The sequence below is a fragment of the Sus scrofa genome, chromosome 3 (genome assembly GCF_000003025.6).
Source record: "Sus scrofa isolate TJ Tabasco breed Duroc chromosome 3, Sscrofa11.1, whole genome shotgun sequence".
In the NCBI taxonomy this organism is placed as follows: Eukaryota; Metazoa; Chordata; class Mammalia; order Artiodactyla; family Suidae; genus Sus; species Sus scrofa.
In genome coordinates, this window is record NC_010445.4 from 125,146,805 (window position 1) to 125,168,732 (window position 21,928).

The window sequence follows — 21,928 nt, forward strand, 5'->3', positions numbered from 1 at the left end:
TATGAGGAAGAGAATGGAAATACATGGATACATGTGGGTGCCCGGGTCACTTTGCTATTCAACAGAAACTGACACAACGCTGTAAATCAACTGTACTCTAATAAAGGTTAAAATTTAAACACACACACACACACACACACACACACACACACACACATGAACAAGCAAATGGGCGTCACGGAACAGGACCGTCTCCTTTGGGCTTATTGTGGAAACCATGACAAGCTCTGAAACTCTTGGCGTCTGATCAGGGGCGACCCCCAGGACTGGTCTGCTTGGTTCTTTCATTGGCAAGGGTTCTAGAGTTTTCCCAGGAGGACGCCCAGGCGTGAAGCCAGACTGGGCCGATGTGTCAGGCTACCCGCTTCTCATGGGTTCTGGGGGCTTCCCGACCTCTTCCGATTGTCCCGCTGCTGTACTTGCCTTTAAAGATGACCGGCTTGGCCTGGCATATCTTCAGCAAGTTGTCAGGAACAGACACGGGCTCTCCAGAGGCCACGACGGGAAAGGTGACTGAAGCTGGTCCCACCAAGCCAACCTGGGGCACGCAGGTCAAGCCTGCACTCTCTGGAAACACACCAAGAGCGTGAGAAGGCGACACGTCACACATGCCACCTGCCTCCGGGACACCTGCTCCCAAGTGGCCCTTTCCCCACCTTCAGGAGCACCCAAGCCTGGGGATCAGATTCCCGAGGTCAAGAGCATCTTTTAAGGTCAGAGGGTCCCACCTTCCCCACCAAAGAACCCAGGCTCCCCCTCTTCAAAATCCCTGCCGAGGGACAGGCAAGCTTTTCTGCCCGTTTCTCTGAGATCCGAGAACGCAATACTGTACAGCATCCTGGGCTTTGCTGAGCAAGGCTAACACACGAGAAAGAATCTTTTCGAACACCCAAGCCCGCCTCCCCGGAACTTCCTCGCCAATCACACACAAAAGCACACACACACACACACACACACCAGCAGCAGCACCACCACTGGTACCCACGGCTGGATAGTCACTTACCACACTTTGCTCTGTTCCCACCACCCTGGGGGTAGCCACCATCTGCAGCGGATGGAGATTCTGCAGACCACCCTTTGTGGCGTTTCTTGGGGGGCCCGGCGTTTGCTAAGATACCTAGACAACATTCAGAGGGTGGATTAGATTGTCCCTAGGGCTGGGCTTCAATAAAACCGTCCCGTGGCTTGGAGAACACTTGTGTCAAAAAAAAAAAAAAATCACAGTTTTATAACGGGTTGTCGCATCTGGCGAAGTATCTAGGCTTCCAGAAAGATCCTGTGGGTCTCTGCAAATGTTTCATTCCGAAGCTGGGCAAAGCTTCAGCTCTCTGAACCTCACCTCCTTCGTCGTGGCAACAGGATAATAAAAGGTGGTTCGATCGGGACTAAAGACAACGTGTGCAGAGCAGAGTTTGGGCTCAATAAAGACCAGCCACCAAGAGCCACATCACCATCCTGGTCCTCATCTAACATTCCCATGAATCAATTCGTGTTTCTGTCAACACGCCACCCACCACCCGTATTCCACCACTAGGGGGCAGTACCGACCCACCTGTGCCCCTCTCCCCACCCCAGCCTTGAAAGCTAATTTAAGACTGAAAAAAATCAAGGCAAACAGAAGCTGGTACCCACTGCTGCTCATGAGTCATCCCAGCCCACTCCAGGGAACAGCATGAGCATGACTCACGCTCTGGTCTTGGATTATCCAAAAGATCGAGAATTGGTTACCATTTATTTTTTGACCAATCCAACACAAAATTTCTCCTGCCTTTAGAGCTATGTGTTCAACAGTGACACGTTAAAGAGTTTAAAATTTAAAACTCTCTAGTTCCAGAGGCCAACCCAACCCAAGGAAACCAGGACCCCCGCACCGTCCACAAGCATCCTGGTGTCCCCCCCCCAACCCCCGAGCTCCTGGTGATTCGAAACCACGACCAGGGTTGAGGAGCACTAAGTCTGGCCTGGGAAGCAGCTGAACAGAACCGGCAGGAGCTTGGTCAAAGGGTCTGCTCCTGGGTGCCCTTCAACCCACAGAAGCAGATCTATGGAAAAACCTCATTCACAAGCTGAGGTTTGCAGTTTGCAAAGTATTGCTTTCCAGTCTCTTTAAAGTCGTCCCAAACTGCCTTCCCCTCTTCTTTAGACAGATTGAAAGGGAAGGAAGTGAATACAAAGTTAAAAACATGAAGCGCTTTGTTTATAAAGCGCTTCCAAACAGGTGGGCTTCTGTTATCTTCGCTCCGTTTCCAATCACAGCTTCGCCTCTGCAAACACCAGTCCTCGCAAAAGACGAAGGCACCGGCTCCTCGAAAACCACATTCAACAACCGAATCAGGGATGCTGATGGGATTAGGCTTCGGTGTTAAGGGTGGAAGACCTTCTCCCTTGGGGATGTAACCCCAAGTGCCTTTAAGTGGATTCGGAGCTTGTGGCCTCTCCCCAAAGGATGTCACCACGGGCTGCCCCTGTGGACCCCGTGTTTCTGGCCACATGGCCTGAGGGTGGGGACGGGGGATGCTACGTGGCACTTGGGGTGAGACAGGTCTTCGTCACGTAGCCCACTCACTGCAGGCACCGCGCACCCTGACCCCCAACCTGGTACAACCAAAAAAGCATCCTGCACTTTTCCTAAGCCCTTGCTTCTGCCCCGCCCCCTCCCGGGCAGCACGTCCATGGAGAGCCACTGGGCAACAGCCCCCAAGCCCTTGATAAACACTCCTTGTAGGGTCAGAGGTCTTTCTTTTTAGGGCCGCACCTGCGGCATAAAGAGGTTCCCAGGCTGGGGGTCAAATCGAAGCTACAGCGGCCAGCCTATGCCTCAGCCACAGCAACGCCAGATCTGAGCCTAAAATCTTAAAATTGATTCCAGCTCTTCCCAGAGCAGGCCCGAGACACAGACGCCCCACTGAGTGGCATCCATCCAGCCCACTGGGCCAGGGTCCACCAAGCACGTGCCTCCCAGGACAGATGACACCTCAGTCCCCAGGGACTTCACCGCCGGACAGACACAAAAAGCAGAGGAAGCTGACACCTGAGGGTCCCCAGGAGGGAGCCTTCCTGCAGGGAGGAGGTGACAGCTGAGCCAAGCTCTGAAAGGCAGGTGTCACAGGGAGCGGGAAGGACTCTTCAAGGGCACAGATGTGTGACCAGGACATACTGTCCAACGCAGCCTGGGCACGAGTTCTCATGTAGAAAGAGTGGGGAATGAGTGAGGTTTAAAAGGTTGGTTGGGGCCAGATTCCAGGGTGTTCGAGCCCCGCACTGGGGACCTGGGGGCTCTCACCAACCTCATAGGGCCTGGGCCGAGGGAGGCCCTCCTTCCCTGCGGTCTGGGGTGAAGGCTGGACATGCCCAGACCTCAGCACAGGGAGGGGAGGCCTCGCGCCACCATCCGCAGAGGCCCAGTCCTTGGCCACGTGGCCGCCCTCAATTTAACGCCCAGCGGAGAAGAAACAGCCACGGGAGGAACCGTGGTGCCTGCCTTGGGCTCCCCGCGCCGGGGAGGCCACAGGCTGACCTCGGACTCCACGAGAGACACTAGTTCAGACTGGAAAGTCTCTGATCCGACTCAGAAAAGCCATGGTTCCCTCAGTTGAGAGGGAGACAGTTCTCCCACCAGTCATGTCACCAGCCGTGTCACGGAAGCAGGGAAGCCGGCAAGCCAGGCCTGGCTGCCACTCTGGGCTACACTTTCCTTTTCTGGCTTTTTTTTTTTTTCTCGCTTTTCCTTTTTGTCTTTAGGGCCGTGCCCAAAGCATATAGAAGTTCCCAGGCTAGGAACTGAATTGGAGATGCAGCTGCTGGCCTACACCACAGCTACACCAACACGGGATCCAAACCGAGGCTGCGACCTAACACCGCAGCTCACGCCAACACAAGATCCCTGACCCACTGAGCGAGGCCAGGGATTGAACCCGCGTCCTCTTGGATACTAGTCGGATTCGCTTCCGCTGCGCCATAATGTGAGCTCCTCCTTTTCTGTTAAAGACGCTGGACCAGATGGTTTCAAGGACCAGAGTGGGTCCTAACGCTCCCTTTAGCTGAGTGTGTGTAGGAGGCAGGACAGAGTAAGACTAGCCTATAAATGGCTCCAGGGGAGCACGGAGGGAGCGCACAGAACCCAGAGTCAGAGAGCGGGGTCTCCAGGCTGCTCTGCCTCCCACTTTTCCTTTCTTACTTGGACCTCACTTCCTCATCCTTCATCCCCACTTCCTCCCAAACCATCTCTACTGAAGGCTTCCCCAACTGTAAGCCACGGTGCAACTGTCACCTCCTCCAGGAAGCCCTCCCTGAAGAGACCGGCTAATGATGGTGCCAAGGCAGGTGGCAATAACGGTGCCCTTTAGAGAGCTTCCAGACATGTTCTGGATTTCCATATAGCACCTCCGAATCGCCTCAACTGCCCTCAATGAGCGAACATTTTTAGCCAGAAGACTTGGCCAAGATCCCTCAACCAGTAAGAGACAGAGTGGGGAGTTTCTGCTGTGGCTCAGAGGCTTAAGAACCCAGCAGAGTGTCCATGAGGATGCAGCTCGATCCCTGACCTCACTCAGTGCATTAAGGATCTGGCGTGGCTGTGGCTGTGGTGTAGGCCGGCAGCTGCAGCTCCAATTTGACCTCTAGCCTGGGAACTTCCATATGCTGCAGGTGCAACCATAGAAAGAAAGAAAAAAAATAGCAGGGGGAGACAGAGGTGCGTTCTGAATTCTTATTGATCTGATTCGGGAGCCCAGGTTCTTCCCACGACACCCTGTTGCCCCCATTTCTCCAGAACCCTATAGCCCACCCCCCGATGGGCCCACAGTGTGACAGGCCACCCGCCCATAAGAGGCTCCCACAGCATCTTGGCACACACTCCATCCCCCAATTCAGGGGCTACAGTCATGGCCCACCCCCCGCACCCCCAGAGCCTGGGCACAGCCCCACGGACGCAGGAGGTGCCTGCTGACCCGGGGCCTGACTCTCATTCATCCTCATTCATTCCAAGCCCCCTGACTCCACGAGGCCCAGCACCACGGCTCTCATGCCCACCCCCCACCCCCCTGGCCCAGAGCCAGGCCAGGCCCCGGACAGGACGGGCAGGGCTACCTAAGGCCGAGGGACGCGGCACGGCGGACAGATGGTTCTTCACCGGCGGCTGGTGCTTTGGCGAGTCTTTGCCGTTGAAAACAGCCGGACCCACTGCTGCGGTCAGTGCGGGGTGGTCAGAGGCTGGTCCTGACAGCGGAGGAAAGAAGGGAGACAGCAGGATGCCCCGTGAGCCCAGCCAGCAGGAAATGCCTCTTCCCGCATTGTTACAAGTCAGCTGTTCACGGATGCGTCCCGTCGGGGGTCAGAACTCCTGACAGTGATTCTGCAGCCCTGAGAAAGCCCAGACACATGGACACGCACACACACACACACACACACACACACACACACACACGTGTGAGTGCACACACACTCCTGCTCATGCTCCACTGAGCACTCCTGGCAAAAGAAGGCCCAGGGGATGTGAGCGGCCAGCAGCCCCCCGGATTCCGTGAGCGCCCCTGCAACAGCTCCACCTTCCCTCCAGCTTCTCGCTCACCCTCTCGAGTTCAGGGTCATGTCAAAGATGCTTAGGTCAGGTTTGCAGTCGCCCAGGTCCCGGCTGCCCACGGGGCCTGAGGTTCCCCGGGCCCAAGCAGAATTCCCGTCTAAATCACCTACATCAGCCAGAATGGTCTGGAAGGTGCTCCAGAGTCCAGAATATTTCCCAGGGGGAGGCAGCCTGGTGAGAGGGACTAGGGGCTGGTTCTGAAGCCAGAGGACCTGGGTTGAGTCCCAGATCTGCCGCTTCCTCTCCGCCTAACCTGCCTTAACTTACACACCTCCCTCCGCAGCACCCGTCAATGGTCTCAGCTAGAAAACAAGGGGAATATTCGAGCCGCCGTGAGAAGGATGGGAGTTCATAGAAGCAAAGCATATAGCACACCCTGGCAGGTTGTAACCACTAAGTATCTGCTATTGCTTCACACTCAGCAAGAGTGCATCTTACTTAATTCTTACCATCGCCCTACAAGTTAGACAGAAAAGATTTTCTCCAACTGTACGGATGAGGACACGGAGACTCAAAGAGTTAAAATGAGTTGTCCCACGTCACGGGGCTAGGAGGTAGCAGCACTGGAACTCAGACCCAGGGGATCTGACGGCAAAAACCGTGGTTCCTCTGCTGCCAAGGTGTGACAGGTCCCAGGTGGCCGGGGCTCCATGAGGACAACAGCAGGTACCCAGTGGAAGCGGGGGCAAGGTGCCTCTGGAGGAGAGCCCAGCCCAGGGGCAGCCTCTTCGCTCTGGAGGATGAGCCTCGAGGCAAGGGGCCGGGTCCCCCCACGCCCACAGACCCCCTGGGCAGGAGAATGACAATGTCTCGCCCCCCCAGAACCCTCAGGAAGGAGGGTGCCATTGGGCTTATCGGGTCTGGTCAGCATGACAGACACCAAGGACGTGAACCAGAAACGCCTGCCCACAAACCCTAAAGCCCCCAAGATCCCAGGAAAGCATCACGGACACGAAAACCCACTCCTGGCACCTCGAGCGCTGTCCCATCGCCTCACCTGCTTGCAGTGCTCCCAGCGGGATGCTCGGGTTCACCCCAGGACCGGGGTCGCTGGGAAAGGGAGCCGGCAGCCCCGCGCTCTCCAGCGGCAGGAACAGAGAGCTGGAGCCCGCACCGGCGGGCATCTGTCGGCTTCTGAACTCTGCGGGGAAGATGCACACGTGAAAACCAGCTCCCTGCTCCTCCCTACAGTAGGAGGTGACTTCCTGGACCGACCTATCCTGCAGGAGGGCCAGGTGCAGAGATAACCGCAACGGTGCCAACACCATCCCGGCCTCTGCTGCCATAGAGCCTCGGCTCGGTGCCAAGGGCAGGGGATCCGTCTAAGGGACAGCTCTGTCGCCAGGAGCGGGAGCCATAGTGACCACGTGCAGAAAAGAGAAAAACATGCGATACAAAGGAGACTCCCATCGCTGCCCTTCAGGTCCAAGGGAAGAACGGTGCGTTACTCAAAGGTAAAGGAACAGCCAATACCATCCTCCGTCCCCAAGCCACGCTCTGCCGGGAAGATTAACTCCCAAAGAGGTACCTAACCTGAGAGGTGCTTGGTCACAGCAAGGGATCAAGGGCCCTTACTGGGTCTCACCAGGAGAAGAGGCACTGCCTCCCCACGACCTGGACAACGACAGGCATGTATGAAGTCGGAACTCAAGAAATATCTATTGGGCAATGTAGGAAAAGGAGAGAGAGGAGTTCCCATCGTGGCTCAGAGGAAACGCATCTGACTAGCACCCATGAGGACGCAGGTTCGATCCCCGGCCTCCCTCAGCGGGTTAAGGATCCAATGTTGCCGTAAGCTGTGGTGTAGGTCGCAGACCTGGCTCAGATCCCATGTTGCTATTGCTGTGGCATAGGCTGGAAGCTACAGCTCTGATTCGACCCCTAGCCTGGGAACTTTCATAGGCCACAGGTGCGGCCCTAAAAAAACAAAACAAAACCAAAAAGGGAGAGGGAAAGGAACAGGACAAGGGTGGAACACTTGGAGCCAGCCCTTCCTGAAGCTGGATATTCACAGAAGCTGGCTGGGAGATTTCAGATGACCAGAGTGAACCAATGCAGACGAGTGAGTGACAACTGGCTGGCTCTCCTGGTCACCTTGCTGAGAACCCTCCGAGGACATGTCCCTCCACAGCTGGTTGAGTGAGGGTATCTGGGCCTGGAAAACCCAACCCCTCCCCTGTGTGCTCATTGCTGCCTGCAGCCAGGAGGATACAGGAGACAGAGAGGCTGAGGTGCAGCCCTTTCCTAAAGCTGAAGTCCACTCACGTCTTCAAGGACCAGCACTGGGGAGCTGGTTGTTCTGTTCGTGGTTCACAGGTTTCGGGGTCGGGGGGTCCTGTTTGAGCTGAGCTTTCTCTAAGTCAGGGTTTCACAGCTTTGGCCCCACTGACACTGGCTGCACAAGCCTTGCTGGGGGCTGCCCGGGGCACCGTGGGATGCTGAGCAGCTCGTCTGGCTTCCACCCACGAGATGCCGGCAGCCCTCTGCAGTCAGGATGCTCAAAGGTGTCTCTGGCCATCGCTAAGTGTCCCTTGGGGAACAAAGTCACCCCCTGCTGCGAACCTTGCCCCAAATACTTGCCACAAGAAGGCACAGCAGCGCACGGTGTGGCCCTCTGCCGGCTCTGAAAGCTCCCATACAACGAGGCTGAGCCTATAAACTCCATGTCCCTGGTGCAAAGTCTCCTTTTAACCTGACAGAGCTGCCCACGGGCCTGAAATCAAGCCCGCTGCAGAGCAGTCTTGGCTCAGAGTCGCGACGACAGGCCCCTGGCTCGCCTGGAGCAGACCGTCCGGCCCCCACCCCCTGGACCGCTCACCTGAGCCTTTCCAGCAAATGAGAGGCCCTTTGGTCAGAGCCCCTTGTGCGTTTCGGATCAGGTAGTACTTCAAGTGTTTCTGCTTCTTGGGCTGGGTGGTCAGCTTCAGATTTATGTGATTGGAAAACTCCGTGAAGTAGCAGAAGCCCTTCTTGCCACAGCCGACACAATTCCCAGAGAAACCTGGAGCAGGAAAAAAACGTGACCGTCCCCAACCTTACATCGAGTTCACTGCATTCATGCCACCAACCAGAGAAAGGCCACGGGGCAAAGTCCCTGTCGCCCTGTGCTGGTTCAGGGTCCAGATGACCTTGACTCGAAAAGGAGGCCCAAGAAGGCTGGGCTGTAGACACATGGGCCCAGGCAAGCGTGGATGGGCACTGAACTTGCTTAGGGGAATTTTGTTTTTTCTTTTTAAAGTCACACTTGTGGCATATGGAAGTTTCCAGGCTAGGGGTCAAATCGGGGCTGTAGCATTGGTTGCAAACACGGCTTGGATCTGGCGTTGCTGTGGCTGTAGTGTAGGCCAGCAGCTGAAGCTCTCATTCGACCCCCAGCCCTGGAACTTCCATATGCCGCAGGCTCAGCTCTTAAAAAAAAAAAAAAAAGGAATCTGACTGCCACGGCTTGGGTCCCTGCAGAGGTGCAGGTTTGATCCCTGGCCCAGCACAGTGGGTTAAAGGAATTGGCATTGCTGTAACTGTGGTGAGGATTGCAGCTGCCAATCAGATTCAGTCCCTGGCCCAGGAACTTCTGAATGCCGCAGCCCTAAAAATAAAAAAAATAAATTAAAAAAAAAGTGAATGTTTAGGATTTCTGTATGACTTTTTTTTTTTTTTTTTTTCTTTTTAGGGCTGCACTCAAAGCATATGGAAGTTCCCAGGCTAGGGGTCAAATCGGAGCTGCAGCTGCCGGCCACCACCACAGCCACAGCAACGCTGGATCTGAGCCACATCTGCAACCTACACCACAGCTCACGGCAACGCCGGATCCTTAACCCACTGAGCGAAACCAGGGATCGAACCCAGGTCCTCAAGGACACTAGTCAGACTCATTCCTGCTGAACCACCATGGGAACTCCCTTGTTTTCTAATTGTATAATCTCATGTTTTTATTTATTCCTTTGTCTCCAATCTGGGAACCTTGAGATAAACAGCTCAACTGCCATCTAAGAACGAGGCCCTGGGAAACCTTCCAAGCTCCCTGGAAGGGATTCTGACCCCGAGTGTTGAAAAGGTGACCAACAAGAAACAGAACTGCAAGACCAAGGATGCACAGAGCCTTTCGCCAAGGCCAATCCGTGCTGCCATCGCATTCCAGAAACCTCCAAATAGCTTACGGGCTTCCGTCCCACGAGAAATATGGGGTGAGGGGCCACGGCTCCATTCCAGAAGCAGGGGTGGGAGCCACAGACCATTTCTTATGGTTCAGAAATGAAGACAGAAACCCTGCCGCCTTCCAGGGAGAGGTTCAGGCAGACCTCATTCTATTGTGCTTCACTTTACTGTGCTTTGCAGATACTGCATTAAAAAAAAAAAAAAAAAAAATTCAAGGGTGACCTCAAGAAAGTCTATCAGCACCATTTTTCCAACAGCTTGGGCCCACTTGCTGTCTCTATGTCACATTTTGATCATTTTCATGATATTTCAAGTCCTCCACCCGCAAAAAGATTATGATGCGCCGAAGACTCAGGCGATGGCTAGCATTTTTCAGCAATAAAGTAGTTTTTAATTGTTAGGTACACTGGTTTTTTAGACAAATGCTGTTCCCGCACTTCACAGACTACAGTATAATGTAAGCATCGCTTATAGGCACCGGGAACCCAAAATATCCATGCAACTTGCTCTACTGCCATATTAGCTTTATTGCAGTGGTCTGGATCAGAACCCACATCTCTGATGTGTGCGTATATTTAGGGGGCTAGGAAGCAGACTGCTCTCCTGCCCTGGCAAAAACCTCCTGGCCAGGAGAACTGGCTGCTTTCCTCAAAGGTGTTCTGGGGCCACAGGAGGCCAACCAAGAAGACCACAGGATGGTTTATCCACCTGCCTCAGGGAGGCAGGGGAAATGGTTTAAACCACTCCAGCTGAGGGTCTGCAATAATTCTCTCTCTCTCCTTTTTTTTTGTTTTTGTTTTTTTGTTTTTTTAGGGCCATACCCGCAGCGTATGGAAATTCCCAGGCTAGGGGTCGAATTGGAGCTTCAGCTGCCAGCCTACACCACAGCCACACCACGTGGGATCCAATCGCGTCTGCAACCTACACCGCAGCTCATGGCAACGCCAGATCCTTAACCCACGGAGAGGCCGGGTGTCAAACCTTCCCTCGTCCTCATGGATACCAGTTGGATACCACTGAGGCACAATGGGAATTTTCTCTTCTTTTTTTTTTTTTTTTTTTTTTTTTTTGGTAATTCTCAATTTTCGAGACATTGTTCAAAAGGCAAGACAACTCTCCAGGAGGAAGAATAAAATAGGCCACGCTCCTTGGAAATCTACCTTAGCACCTAGGCGTCTAGAATAATCTCTTTAGAAGACAGGCCAAAAAAGCCTGGGATACAGCCTGAATCCTCAAATTCCTGCCTGGCACAAGTACTCTGAGGGAGAGACATCGTTCCTTCGGTGGAATGTTCTGCAAAAACGAAGCTCTCGTGACCACACGTGGGCGCTGGGACTTGCCCGTATGTCTGGCCCTGCTGCATCCAGCAGGTGCAGCGAGCACAGGTTCAGTGAGCACGTCCCGGAGGAGGCGCCGGCTGCAGAGCCAGGTCCTCCTTTCTGGGCAAAGGAGAGCACCTGTCCCCTCTCTCCACCCCCATCACTGTGGTGGGGCCCACAGACCCGGAAATCAGAGGGACCTGGGTTCAGATCCTGCCTGGTTAGTTAAGTGACTCTGGGCGGGTTAATTAACAACACCGATCTTTGCCCTTCTCAGCTGGAAACAGGGTGACAGGGACCCTCCAGTGATCACTGACCTCATGCCAGGCCTGTGCCAATGCTTCACATTATTAATGCCCTCATTTTAACCTCACGAAGCCCTGTAAAGAATTCGCAGTGGGGGCCCCAGTGTACAGAGGAGGAAATCAAGGCAGAGAGAGGAAGTGACTGGCCTAGAGCTGCGCGGAGAAGGTGCCCGAGTTGGGCCTGAACCCTCTGCCAGGCCTCTTCCCCTCAAAGTCCATCCTGTGGAAGCACTAAGAGAGTGGGTGCCCACTATGTGTCTAGCACACAGTAGGTGCTCAGTAAGTATAACTCGCCTTCCTCTCCCTGGGATAGGCGGGGCTGGACCAGAGAGCAGAGTGCGTGGGGGTCAGGAGACCCAAGCCCGACCCTACACAGCCCCTCATGGCACTGGGGGTAAGAGCAGGGCCAGATATCTGGGTTCCAATTCAGGACCTGCCCCTTAGCTGGTCAGCTAACCTCTCTGCGCCTGTTTCTTCATATCTAATTGCTAGTTAATAACACACCCACGTCCCTTGCTCACTTCATTTTATTTATTTACTTAATTATTTAGGGCCACATCCGCAGCATATGGAGGTTCCCAGGTTAGCGGTCAAATAGGAGCTGCAGGTGGCAGCCTACACCACAGCCACAGCAACTTGGGATCCTAGCTGCGTCTGGGACCTACACCACAGCTCACAGTAACACCGGATCTTTGACCCACTGAGTGAGGCCAAGGATCGAACCTGCATCCTCATGGATACGAGTTGGGTTCATTACCCCTGAGCTACAGTAGGAACTCTGATTTTTTAAACGAGAACAGTTTCTGGCATATGTGATGAGGGCTCAGTAAAGGAGCTGCTTTTAGGTTCATGTGCTGCATTTCTTCTTCTCCAACTGGCAAAATGGACCCAACTCCCATTGCCACATCCTCAGAGAAACTGTCTACCCCCCCAGGAGTCGGTGTGTCCTTGGGGATCCCCGAAGCCCCTTAAGCCCTGGGTGGGAGCCTGCAGCACAGAGACCTTGACCTCTGTGGTCGTGGGAGCAGATCTCGGAGCTGACTCCTGGTTGGCTGGTGTCCTCCTCCAGGCTCTGAGCCCCCAGGAAGGCCCACGTTCCACTTGGCTTTGGGGCCCTGGGCTGAACTTGGGGCCCACCTTCAGTTTGGGGTCACACATCCCATAAATGCTTAATTATCTGCCTGCTGGTTGAACAAAGAACTCGTTTAATCCCATCTCAGAAATGAACACTCCAGGAGTTCCCGTTGTTGTGGCGCAGCAGAAACAAATCCGACCAGGAACCATGAGGTTATGGGTTCGATCCCTGACCTCGCTCAGTGGGTTAAACATCTGGCATTGCCGTGAGCTGTGGTGAAGGTCGCAGATGTGGCTCGAATCTGGCACAGCTGTGGCTACGGTATAGGCTGGCAGTTGTAGCTCCAATTCAACCCCTAGCCCGGGAATCTCCATATGCCGCAGGTACAGCCCTAAAAAGCAAAAAAAACAAAAAAAAAACAAAAAAACATTCCAGGTAGATGTTTTCTTCTCCTCTGTCTTAGCTATCAGCCAATTTCAATGAATTCCTATCAAAAAATTGACAACACACACCTAGATTTTCATCTTTCCGCTTTCTCTGCCCAATCCCTCAGTGGATTCGAAATCACTACAACAGCACTCCCTTCATTATAAATTAAGGGGGGGGGCTAAAGCTGTGGCTCCCCCAAGATGCTCCCAGCCTCCACTTTATAGGCCACTAAAAAGCCCTGAGCCCCCGCCACCCCCCAGAGGGCTGAGGGCCACCTTGTCCTGAGCAGCCATCAGGGTTAATTGCAGGGACCCTAAACAGTGCTAAGTGTGTAAGCTGAGAGCATAACGTTATTTTAAAAGAGGAAAGCATGGGTTATGACCAAGCAGCCCTTGTTGCCCACCCCCAGTGGCTTTTTGGCAAGCAATTAACAAAGACCCACTTCCTCTCGGGTTCCCCGCCTGAGGGCTGATACTGTTCCGGGGCTGGTGGTGAATGAGCTGAAAGATGCTTGTCTCCACATGGAGACACAGAGCCTCCAAGATTTATCACCCTTGCGATGCCTTTACAGTCACAAAGGGGAGGGAGGCAGGCGACCCCCCCCCCACCCCACCCCACCCCCACCCCCCCCCCCCCCGCCGCAGCCACCGCCAGATCAAACGCTAACCAAGTCACCAGGCTGTCCCCCGAGCAGCCTTGATAAGCAAATTAAATCAGCGACACCATGACTCCGTGAGCTTCCTGGGCAGAGCGAATCTTCTGGATTACCCTTGTTGTCAAGAACTAGTTACAATAAGCCCATGGACCTGCCCTAAGAGAGGACGGGCCAAAACGTTTTCTCCCCCTGGTCACTGCCCCGGAGCCTCCAGTTAGCACCGGCCTGCCGAGTTTACACAGCGTCCGGTCCCCAATCTTCCTCTGCCACCCGCCCTGCCCCAGGGGAAGGAAGCGTTTCTTCTTCTTTCTGGGTCAGTCCTTGCCCTGTCCTCCTCCAACTTCCGCCTCAGATATAAAGTATCCTCCATAAATATTTGTTGAGATGCATTTACCTACCCAGCTTTGGGGACCGTATCCAGCATTAAAATGAGGCTTAAAAATCCGTGCACATGGAAAGCACAGAAGAACCTGGGGCCCTGGGTTTAACCTTGACGTTTTTCCCATAAATGCTCACAATCTCGATTTGCCGTGAGGGTTATGGCTGAGGCCACATGTGAAAAAGGTCACCACCCACCCTTCCGCCTGCCCAGCTCTCCTGTGTGCGAGGTGCCAGGCCAGGCGAGGGGCCATGTGGATGGCATCTGCCCTCGCTACAGACGAGGACACTGAGGCCCGGGCCCACGGCCACCTGTGGTCAGACAGGCTCGCTGGGCTCTCCGTCCAAACCTCACACCACCGCTGTTTCTGTTCCACTGATGGGGGGAGTGTGCTGAGCACAGGGCCAGGCACACAGGAGGAGCTCAATAAATTCTGAACACACGGGGGTCTTGGCCTCAACTCTGCACTGAAGCTGGGGCCTCCGTGCGCCGGCGGTGGTTCGAAAGATCAAGGCCGAAGCTGCCCTGGGCTGAGCTTGATCAGGATACAGGACCATGGGGCGTGGTAGTTAAAGGGTCCAGTCTGGAGCCAGGAAGACCTGGGTTTGAATCCAGTCCTGTTCCTTTACCTGCGCACCTGTGGGTGCCCACCTGCAAAGCCAGGATGGGAACGAGCTGCTGGGGAGAGGCGCGAGGGGAAGCAGAGGAGGGAACCGTGGAGGGTGGCCAGCGGCCACGCAGGATGACACGCTGGAGGCAGGTGCACACACTCGGCCTTGTTCTCTTCCTGCTTCTTGTCCGCTGTGTCTTGGACAGGTTTGGATCTCACTCCTGGCACAGGCGGGCACTTAGGAAAGGTCAGATGAAGACACGTACCAACGGCATCAGGACTAACCGATGGGCTTTCCGAGGAAGGTGGTCACCTTTCAAAGCAACTCGCATGTGCGTTCCCTTCCACAAAAAAACTGTCTATGGGAGCTCCCATCGTGGCTCAATGGTTAACGAATCTGACTAGGAACCATGAGGTTGCGGGTTCGATCCCTGGCCTCGCTCAGTGGGTTAAGGATCCGGCATTGCCGTGAGCTGTGGAGTAGGTCGCAGATGCAGCTTGGATCTGGTGTTGCTGTGGCTGTGGCATAGGCTGGTGGCTATAGCTCCAATTTGACCCCTAGCCTGGGACCCTCCATATGCTCGGGAGCTGCCCTAAAAAGACAAAAAAAAAAAAAAAAAAAAAAGAAAGAAAGAAACCATCCACGGGGAGATGAATAAACGTTGACAAAGAGGCCCGAAGGCGGCCTGTTCCCCAGGGGGACCAAGGGCCCTCCCTGTCCCCACCCACCACATGGCCAGAGCCACAGACAGAACAGAGGGGGACTTACCCAGAAGGGCGTTGTGACCATTGTCATCCGGCAGGAACCTCTTGTCGACGGCACACACCAGGAGGTGGTCCGGCAGGCTGGGGGACTTGGCCCCCACGAGGAGGAAGCCCGCGGGGACGTCGATGGCCTCGCTGGAGATGGAGACCAGACGCAGGTCCTTCCCCGCCTGGCAGAACCCTGGGAAGAAGGGACAGGCTTCACACACACCGCCCAGCCAGCGGATGCCGTGAAGCCAGGTTCCATGCAGCCAAAGCGCAGAGAACCGTCTGGATCTCATCAGCATCCACGCTGACCTCGGGACCCGGGTGGCTTTGAAATTAACTCTGAGAGATAAGACAATGACCCCTGAGTCATGACACTTAACCACGTGCTGTTCGTAGGACGATCTGTGTCCGCATATAATGCACATTAATGCGCACGTGAAGCTCAACAGGAAAAGAGCAGACGATAATGGCAAATTAAAACGTACATGAGGAATTCCCGTGGTGGCACAGCGGAAACGAATCTGACTACTATCCATGAGGATGCAGGTTCGATCCCTGGTCTCACTCGGTGGGTTAAGGATCCGGCGTTGCCGTGAGCTGTGGTGTAGGTCCCAGACGTGGCTCGGATCCCGAGGTGCTGTGGCTGTGGTGCAGGCCAGCGGCTACAGCTCCAATTCTACCCCTGGCCTGGGAACTTCCCTGTGTCTCAAGTGTGCCCCCCCCCCAAAAAAAAAAGTGTATGAGAAAGGTCCATAAGGACAGTAATTGATGGCTTTTACACCTGTATTTTGCAGGCAGACTTTCACTCCATATTCTTGAACTTTGTGTATTTTAGAGCTTTTAAATATATTTTCCATCTAAAGAGTACGCGCCCAGAATAAGTGTCTGCGGAAAAGGAAGAAGAGGGACACAGGTGAGGCTGATTCGGATGGGCGCGTCCTGGGCTCTCTCGCCCCGACGGCGCGGCCGGCTGACCCCCTGTGCTTCTTCCACCTTCCTTCCCCGACAGGATGCCAAGCATCAGCGTGAACCCTGAGATCCCAAGGCCCTCCCTGCAAAACGCTGCGCTACTTCAAGCAGATTCTCCTCCTGCGCGGCCACTCTACTATTTCCAGCGCTGGCTCCGAGTCTGCCCACCTGCCCCCCCGGGCAAAGGCAGGACCAGGGCACCCGGTGGGGCAGCAGCAGCAGGCAGGATAAGCTCTCACGGGGTCACCTACAGGGAAGTGTTCCTGCCCCCAGTTTGAAGACACGGAAATCAAGGCTCAGAGAGGTTAAGCCATTGACTCGAAGCTGCTGAGAGGTGGGCCAGGAGGGAGCCAGCTCTGACCCTCAGGCTTGGGGTGCTTCCACTGCGCCGTCTTGGGGAAGTTAAGCGAATCCCTGAGGTTGAGGTGAAGCGGCCGGCAGGTCTCCACCTGGGCCCCTCGTGCTCTGCACAGCAGCCTCTTCCTTCCAAAGAGCTGGCGTCTGGAGTTTGCTGTAGTCACTGGGACATGCTTTCAAAATCATGGTGATGACGCTGGAGTGTTTGCCACTGTCTGTTTCATCGGGCGGCCTGGGAACACCCACCCGGACACCTGCAGACACCCCTCATGAAGAGCCACCATACTGGTTTCCTTTCTCCTGGAGGGGCAACCCCAGTGACGGCTGATTCCATTCCAGCCATCATTCACAAGGTCAAGTCCAGGCCCCCACGCAGGGCGCATGCGGCCTCCACAGCCCATCTCATTACCTCTCCAAACCCTGCCCTTGCCAACCCTCAGCCCCCTACCCACATAAAGTGCTGGCAGATGGGCCATGTGCTCATGCCTCTAAGCCTCTGCATATGCCGTTCCTCTGTCTGGAATGTCCTGCTTCCCCCAAGCCTCTCTCTCAGTCTCCTGGCCAACTCCTACTGATCCTCCAAAGCCCAAATAAAAAGGACCAGCTCCTCCAGGAAGCTGTCCCCAAACTCTCTACCTGCATCTGGAGCCTTTCTTGTGCTCCCACGCACACCTGCTCACCCTCCCCGCCTCCTCCCAGCCCTTCCTACATCGTGCGCTGAGCATCTGCTTACCCATACAGCTTTGCTAACTGGGAGCTCTTGGACCTGTTATCTCCGTATTCCCAGAGCGGGGGCTCGATAATTATCTTAATCAGTAAATTAAGTAGTGACCCCTCTTGACTGGGGTGGCGACAGGACAGATGAACTTGCGCCCACTCCCAGAGGCGGTCCAGCGAGGGAGGGGCCGAGCCAGGAGTGTGCCAGTTCCTCCAAGGGCAGGGCCCAAGCTCCCATCCCCCGACAAAGGCGCCACCCCACCCGGCATCTCCAAGCCTCGGACCCTCAACAGCAAAGTAAGAAGAATGTTCCTGACTTTACAGGGCTTCTGGGATACCGTCTATCTGCTTTGCCAACAGCCAAGCACCCACGGGTGTGAAAGATGATTCCTACCCATTGATTCTGAGTCAAGGGCTCGGTGCCAGCCCATCCGAGTAGGGATGTTCTAGCTTTCAAAGAGCTGATTGGAAAAAACCAAGGTTTTGGATCGGAATCCATTGATAAGGATGAGGCTGTTCACTGAGGGCTGTGAGCCTGACGGAGCTGCACGAGGTGTAGCCAGTGCTGCAGGGATGGGAGGGCACTCCTGGCCACGACCCGTGGGGACAGGGGCACAGCTCACACCTCGGGGGCACAGGACCGGTGTGTCCCCCCCCACCCCCCACAGCCCGGCTGGCATCTCACCATCCGTGGTGCAGCTTCCTTCAGGTGGGGGGTGCAGCTGGTAGGGATTTGGGGGACAGCTCTGTTCCAGAGCCCCTTCTCCCTCCTCTTCCTCTTCCTCATTGTCCACTCGGCCGCCACCTAGACGTGGGGAAGGGGAGCAATGAGCAAGGCAGAAGGAACACATGGTAAGTCTCAGCCGGTTAGAAATTAACCCGTCTTCACAAACACGCCACTGGGGTCCCGAATTAGCACCCTTTGTCACAAGAGGGGAAAGCTGAGGCTCACTCAGGCTGGACGACTTTCCCAAGGTCACAGACTTGGCCTCCAAGTCTGGCCTCGTGACTTCAAATTCAGGTTCACGGCCCCTCCCATCCCCCACGGCCACACACGTCTGCACAGGCAGCAGGGTTCAGCACAGATGCAGCTGGTGGCAAGGGCTGAGCGTGAAGCCTGCACACAGTAGGTGCTCCAAAAATATCTGTGTGAAAAGAGCCACAATGTAACACAGGGACCATTTTACAGGTAAGAAAACCGAGGTCCAGAGAGACCCAGAGATTCCATGGCTCTTCCACCAGCCCCTAAGCAGGACAGCCAGCACATTTCCAGTTAGGTCTGATGCCCAAACTGCCACACTAGCCACCAACTGCATCGCCTGGATTAGAACCCAAGACACAGTGCGAACCGCCTGGACACACAGGCGAGAGGGTTAAATTTATAAGCTGTTATTTATCCCCAAGGGGAACACAGATGTACATATTACTAGGAACACAAACACACCTGAATTTATTGTCCCACTCACTTTAAAAAAAAAAAAAAAAAAGACATTCCGGAAAAGGTTCAGGCCCTCCCAACGAATTGAGGCAACTTTTTAAAAGAGTGAAACAGTATTTTGGGAGGAAAGGCAAATGTAGGACCAGCCAGGAGAGCCAGGAATTGACCAGGGAGACCCCATGGCTCCCGACGCGTGAGCTCCGTCGTCTGGGCAATGAAACAGCCTCTGTCTGCCTCCCCCGCCTCCCTCTCCACACCCCCTCCCAGCTCCTGGCTCCCGGCGGGCGATCGGGGCCCCTGCCCTTAGCTGAGTCTTCAATCTGGGCACCCAGCAGAGCGCCTTGCACAGCGGATACGCTCAGAAACCAGCGCCCGGCTGGTCGGAGCACAGTTACACCGTATCTACCCAGCCTGCTAGAGGAAGAGGCTTTCACACCAAAGAATTTTCAAATTCCTCTAACTTTCTTTTCTTTTTCTCTTTTGGCTGCCCCAAGGCATATGAGGTTCGCTGGCCAGGGATGAGATCCAAGCTGCACTCGTGACCTAACCTGCGGCTGTAGCAACGCCGGATCCTTAACCCACTGTGCCGGGCGGGGATGGAACCTGCGTCCCAGCACTCCTGAGACGCCGTCTATCCCACTGCGCCACAGCGGGAACTCCTCTTTTATGTGGGTTAAAAAAAAATCTTTCTCAACTTGTCTGTCTTTAAATGTCATCTAATAAATAGCATCCAGATTTCTTTGAGCAAAATTAGGTCGTCACAAGCATCCTTAGATAGGCTAGGCCAGGAGATGGCTGCTTCTTCCTTTTTTTGTTTCTCTGTCTCCTTCTTTAGGGCTGCCTCTTGGCTGCCACGTCTCCCACGAGCATCTCACGTGGCTCTCACACCCTCCATCCATCCAGTGGGCGATGTGGTTTTTGGCGAATGATAAAATCACAGGCAGCAGAAAGAGCTCGACCAGGAATCTGGGAACTCGAGTTTCAGTCCTTGGGTCTCCATTGTTTGTGTGGCCACAGGAAAGTTACTTAACCTCTCTGTGTGCCGGACCCTGCATCTTCAAAATGAGGCGGGTGTGTAAAGTCACTTTGAGCTGTGCCCGTCTATGCAGGGAAATATGGCCCTCAGAGTTGCACGGAACATTCCAGATGTGACTTAATCAGCATGAGACACTGGGAACACAACCTCATGGGGGCCATCATTTTATTTATTTTTTATTTTATTTTATTTTTTTGCTTTTTAAGGCCACACCCGCGGCATATGGACATTCCCGGGCTAGGGGTCTAATCGGAGCTGTAGATGCCAGCCTATGCCACAGGCAGAGCAACGCCAGATCCAAGCCAAGTCTGTGACCTACACCACAGCTCACGGCAACACCAGATGTTTAACCCACTGAGCGAGGCCAGGGATCGAACCCTCAACCTCATGGTTCCTATTCGGATTCATCTCCATTGCGCCACGACGGGAACTCCTGGCCATCATTTTAAAGGTGCCATTTTAAAGGGACAAGAGGCTGAAGAAAGCGAACATTTCAGGCCAGCCCAGGCCTGTGACCTTGGGAAGGTCACAGCAGGAAATGAACAAGAATCCCTGGTGTCTCCATCCCTCGACTCTAGAGGACACAGAGGTGGCAAGGAGACTGTAAAAAGATGACCCAGGAAGATCACCAAGACAGAGGGATCAACTCCAGAGCTTCCTTCAGATGCCTCCTTCCTGCCGTTAAGTGCGGGCACGGAGTGGGCTTAGCAGGAGGCAGAGGGTCAGGCCCAGCCCCCGGGTGCCGGCAGTGTAGCTGACTGAGGCCGCCACGGGGCTCCGACTGTCCAGGAGCCACCTGTGCAGCGGGTGGCCTAGGAGGCACGGCTATAAAATCAAGATCCTGTCTGCGAGCCAGAGACCCCCGCCCCCGGCAGGGGGGGCTCAGGGCGGATGCCCCAACAACTAGAGTGAGAAGCGGGGAGAAAGCCGGGCTGGTGGAGCTCTGAGCGCGAAGATGCTGCACATGATGCTGATAATTCCAAACGAAGAGGAACTCAGACTCTGAGAAAGAAGGAAGGAGGCAGGCCTTCAGCCCCCGCACGCCAAAGAAAGGGCTCAAAATCCAGTCGCTCAGAAAGCAGGATTAAAGGTCAAAGGTCTCCGTCAGACGTTCCCGGGCCTTTGATGGAATCGTTAACTGGGAACAAGCCTGAGGACACCTCCGACCCGGGGGCAGCCCAAACCCGGCTGTTTGGCAAGGTCTCCTGGCAGGACGAGCGCTGCCAAATGGCCTTAGACGAAAGCGGATGACTGGGAGCGAAGGCGCTGAAAATAAAAGCACAGGAACCCAGGGGCTCCGGGCAGCGCTTCGCCCCATGGAGGGTGCGGTGGTCCTTTTAACATGTGAATGTTTGCTCTCTTCCCACGAGGAGAAACTGTATGACATTCTGAATGAGTGGCATCGCAGGAATTTATCTCCACTTTGTGTAATTAATAAAAACGTATCCCCAAGGGCTGGGGTTGCTCTGGTTGGGTTTGGGTGGCCTTCTTTAAAATAAAATAAAACACCACGTAAAAGGGTCCCCCCGAGAAGGAAGCCCTCACCCAGACACAAAGGAACAAAAAACCGGACAGCCCGCACAAATACCGAAAATGCTAACAGATCGAGGGCTGTTTGCTACCCCAGGACCCAGCTCCTCAGCATCATCCTGCATGTTCCTGCCTAAGGAAGGACAGCAAGAGGGTAAAAGGCCCCGACAGACAGACAGACAGAAAAAAACACGTCCTCTGCACCCAGTTTTATGAGGCAGAAGCCAGGGGCTCAAGCTGAGTGCTTGGCTGATGGTGACATGTGGCAAAGGTACATAAGCCTCCCTCAGCCTCCTTTCAGCACCAGAGGAATAAAACCTCTGCGGGTTTCTCTCTGCTCTTCGCCAGACAAATGGAAACACCACAGGGAGGGCCCGCTCTGGTTTTCAGACCAACATGAGGGCTAAAAACACCCAGCCGACGGCTGGCAGGGAGCCTTGCACTCAACACGGGAGGTACCAGCCCCGTCAGCCTCCGGGCTGTGCCTGCAAAGCTCCACGGGATGAGGGCCTCCCAGGAAAGGTGGTGCCTGCGGAGCTTTGCCACCAGGAAAAGCTGATGGGGAACTCCCAGGCCTTTCTCCCCCAGCCCCAGAGGAACAGCCTCCAGAACTTCCCAAC

At 54.8% G+C, this 21,928-nt stretch overlaps 1 protein-coding gene across 5 annotated transcripts in view; it reads right to left on the bottom strand.

Moving 5' to 3' along the window:
* The window catches only part of GREB1 (growth regulation by estrogen in breast cancer 1), a 134,614-nt gene that overhangs the window by 47,453 nt on the left and 65,233 nt on the right, over positions 1–21,928 (bottom strand). For all 5 annotated transcript variants that reach the window (XR_002342858.1, XM_021087828.1, XM_021087829.1 and 2 more), the window contains exons 3-9: positions 17,990–18,109; positions 15,278–15,454; positions 8,400–8,582; positions 6,579–6,722; positions 5,089–5,217; positions 1,004–1,117; positions 424–567 (exon numbers count right to left, since the gene is read on the bottom strand). Coding sequence is in view for 4 of the 5 variants with exons in the window: in XM_021087828.1 (XP_020943487.1) it covers positions 424–567; positions 1,004–1,117; positions 5,089–5,217; positions 6,579–6,722; positions 8,400–8,582; positions 15,278–15,454; positions 17,990–18,109 (1,011 nt within the window). In the remaining variant the exon portion in view is untranslated. The remainder of the gene's footprint in view (positions 1–423; positions 568–1,003; positions 1,118–5,088; positions 5,218–6,578; positions 6,723–8,399; positions 8,583–15,277; positions 15,455–17,989; positions 18,110–21,928) is intronic.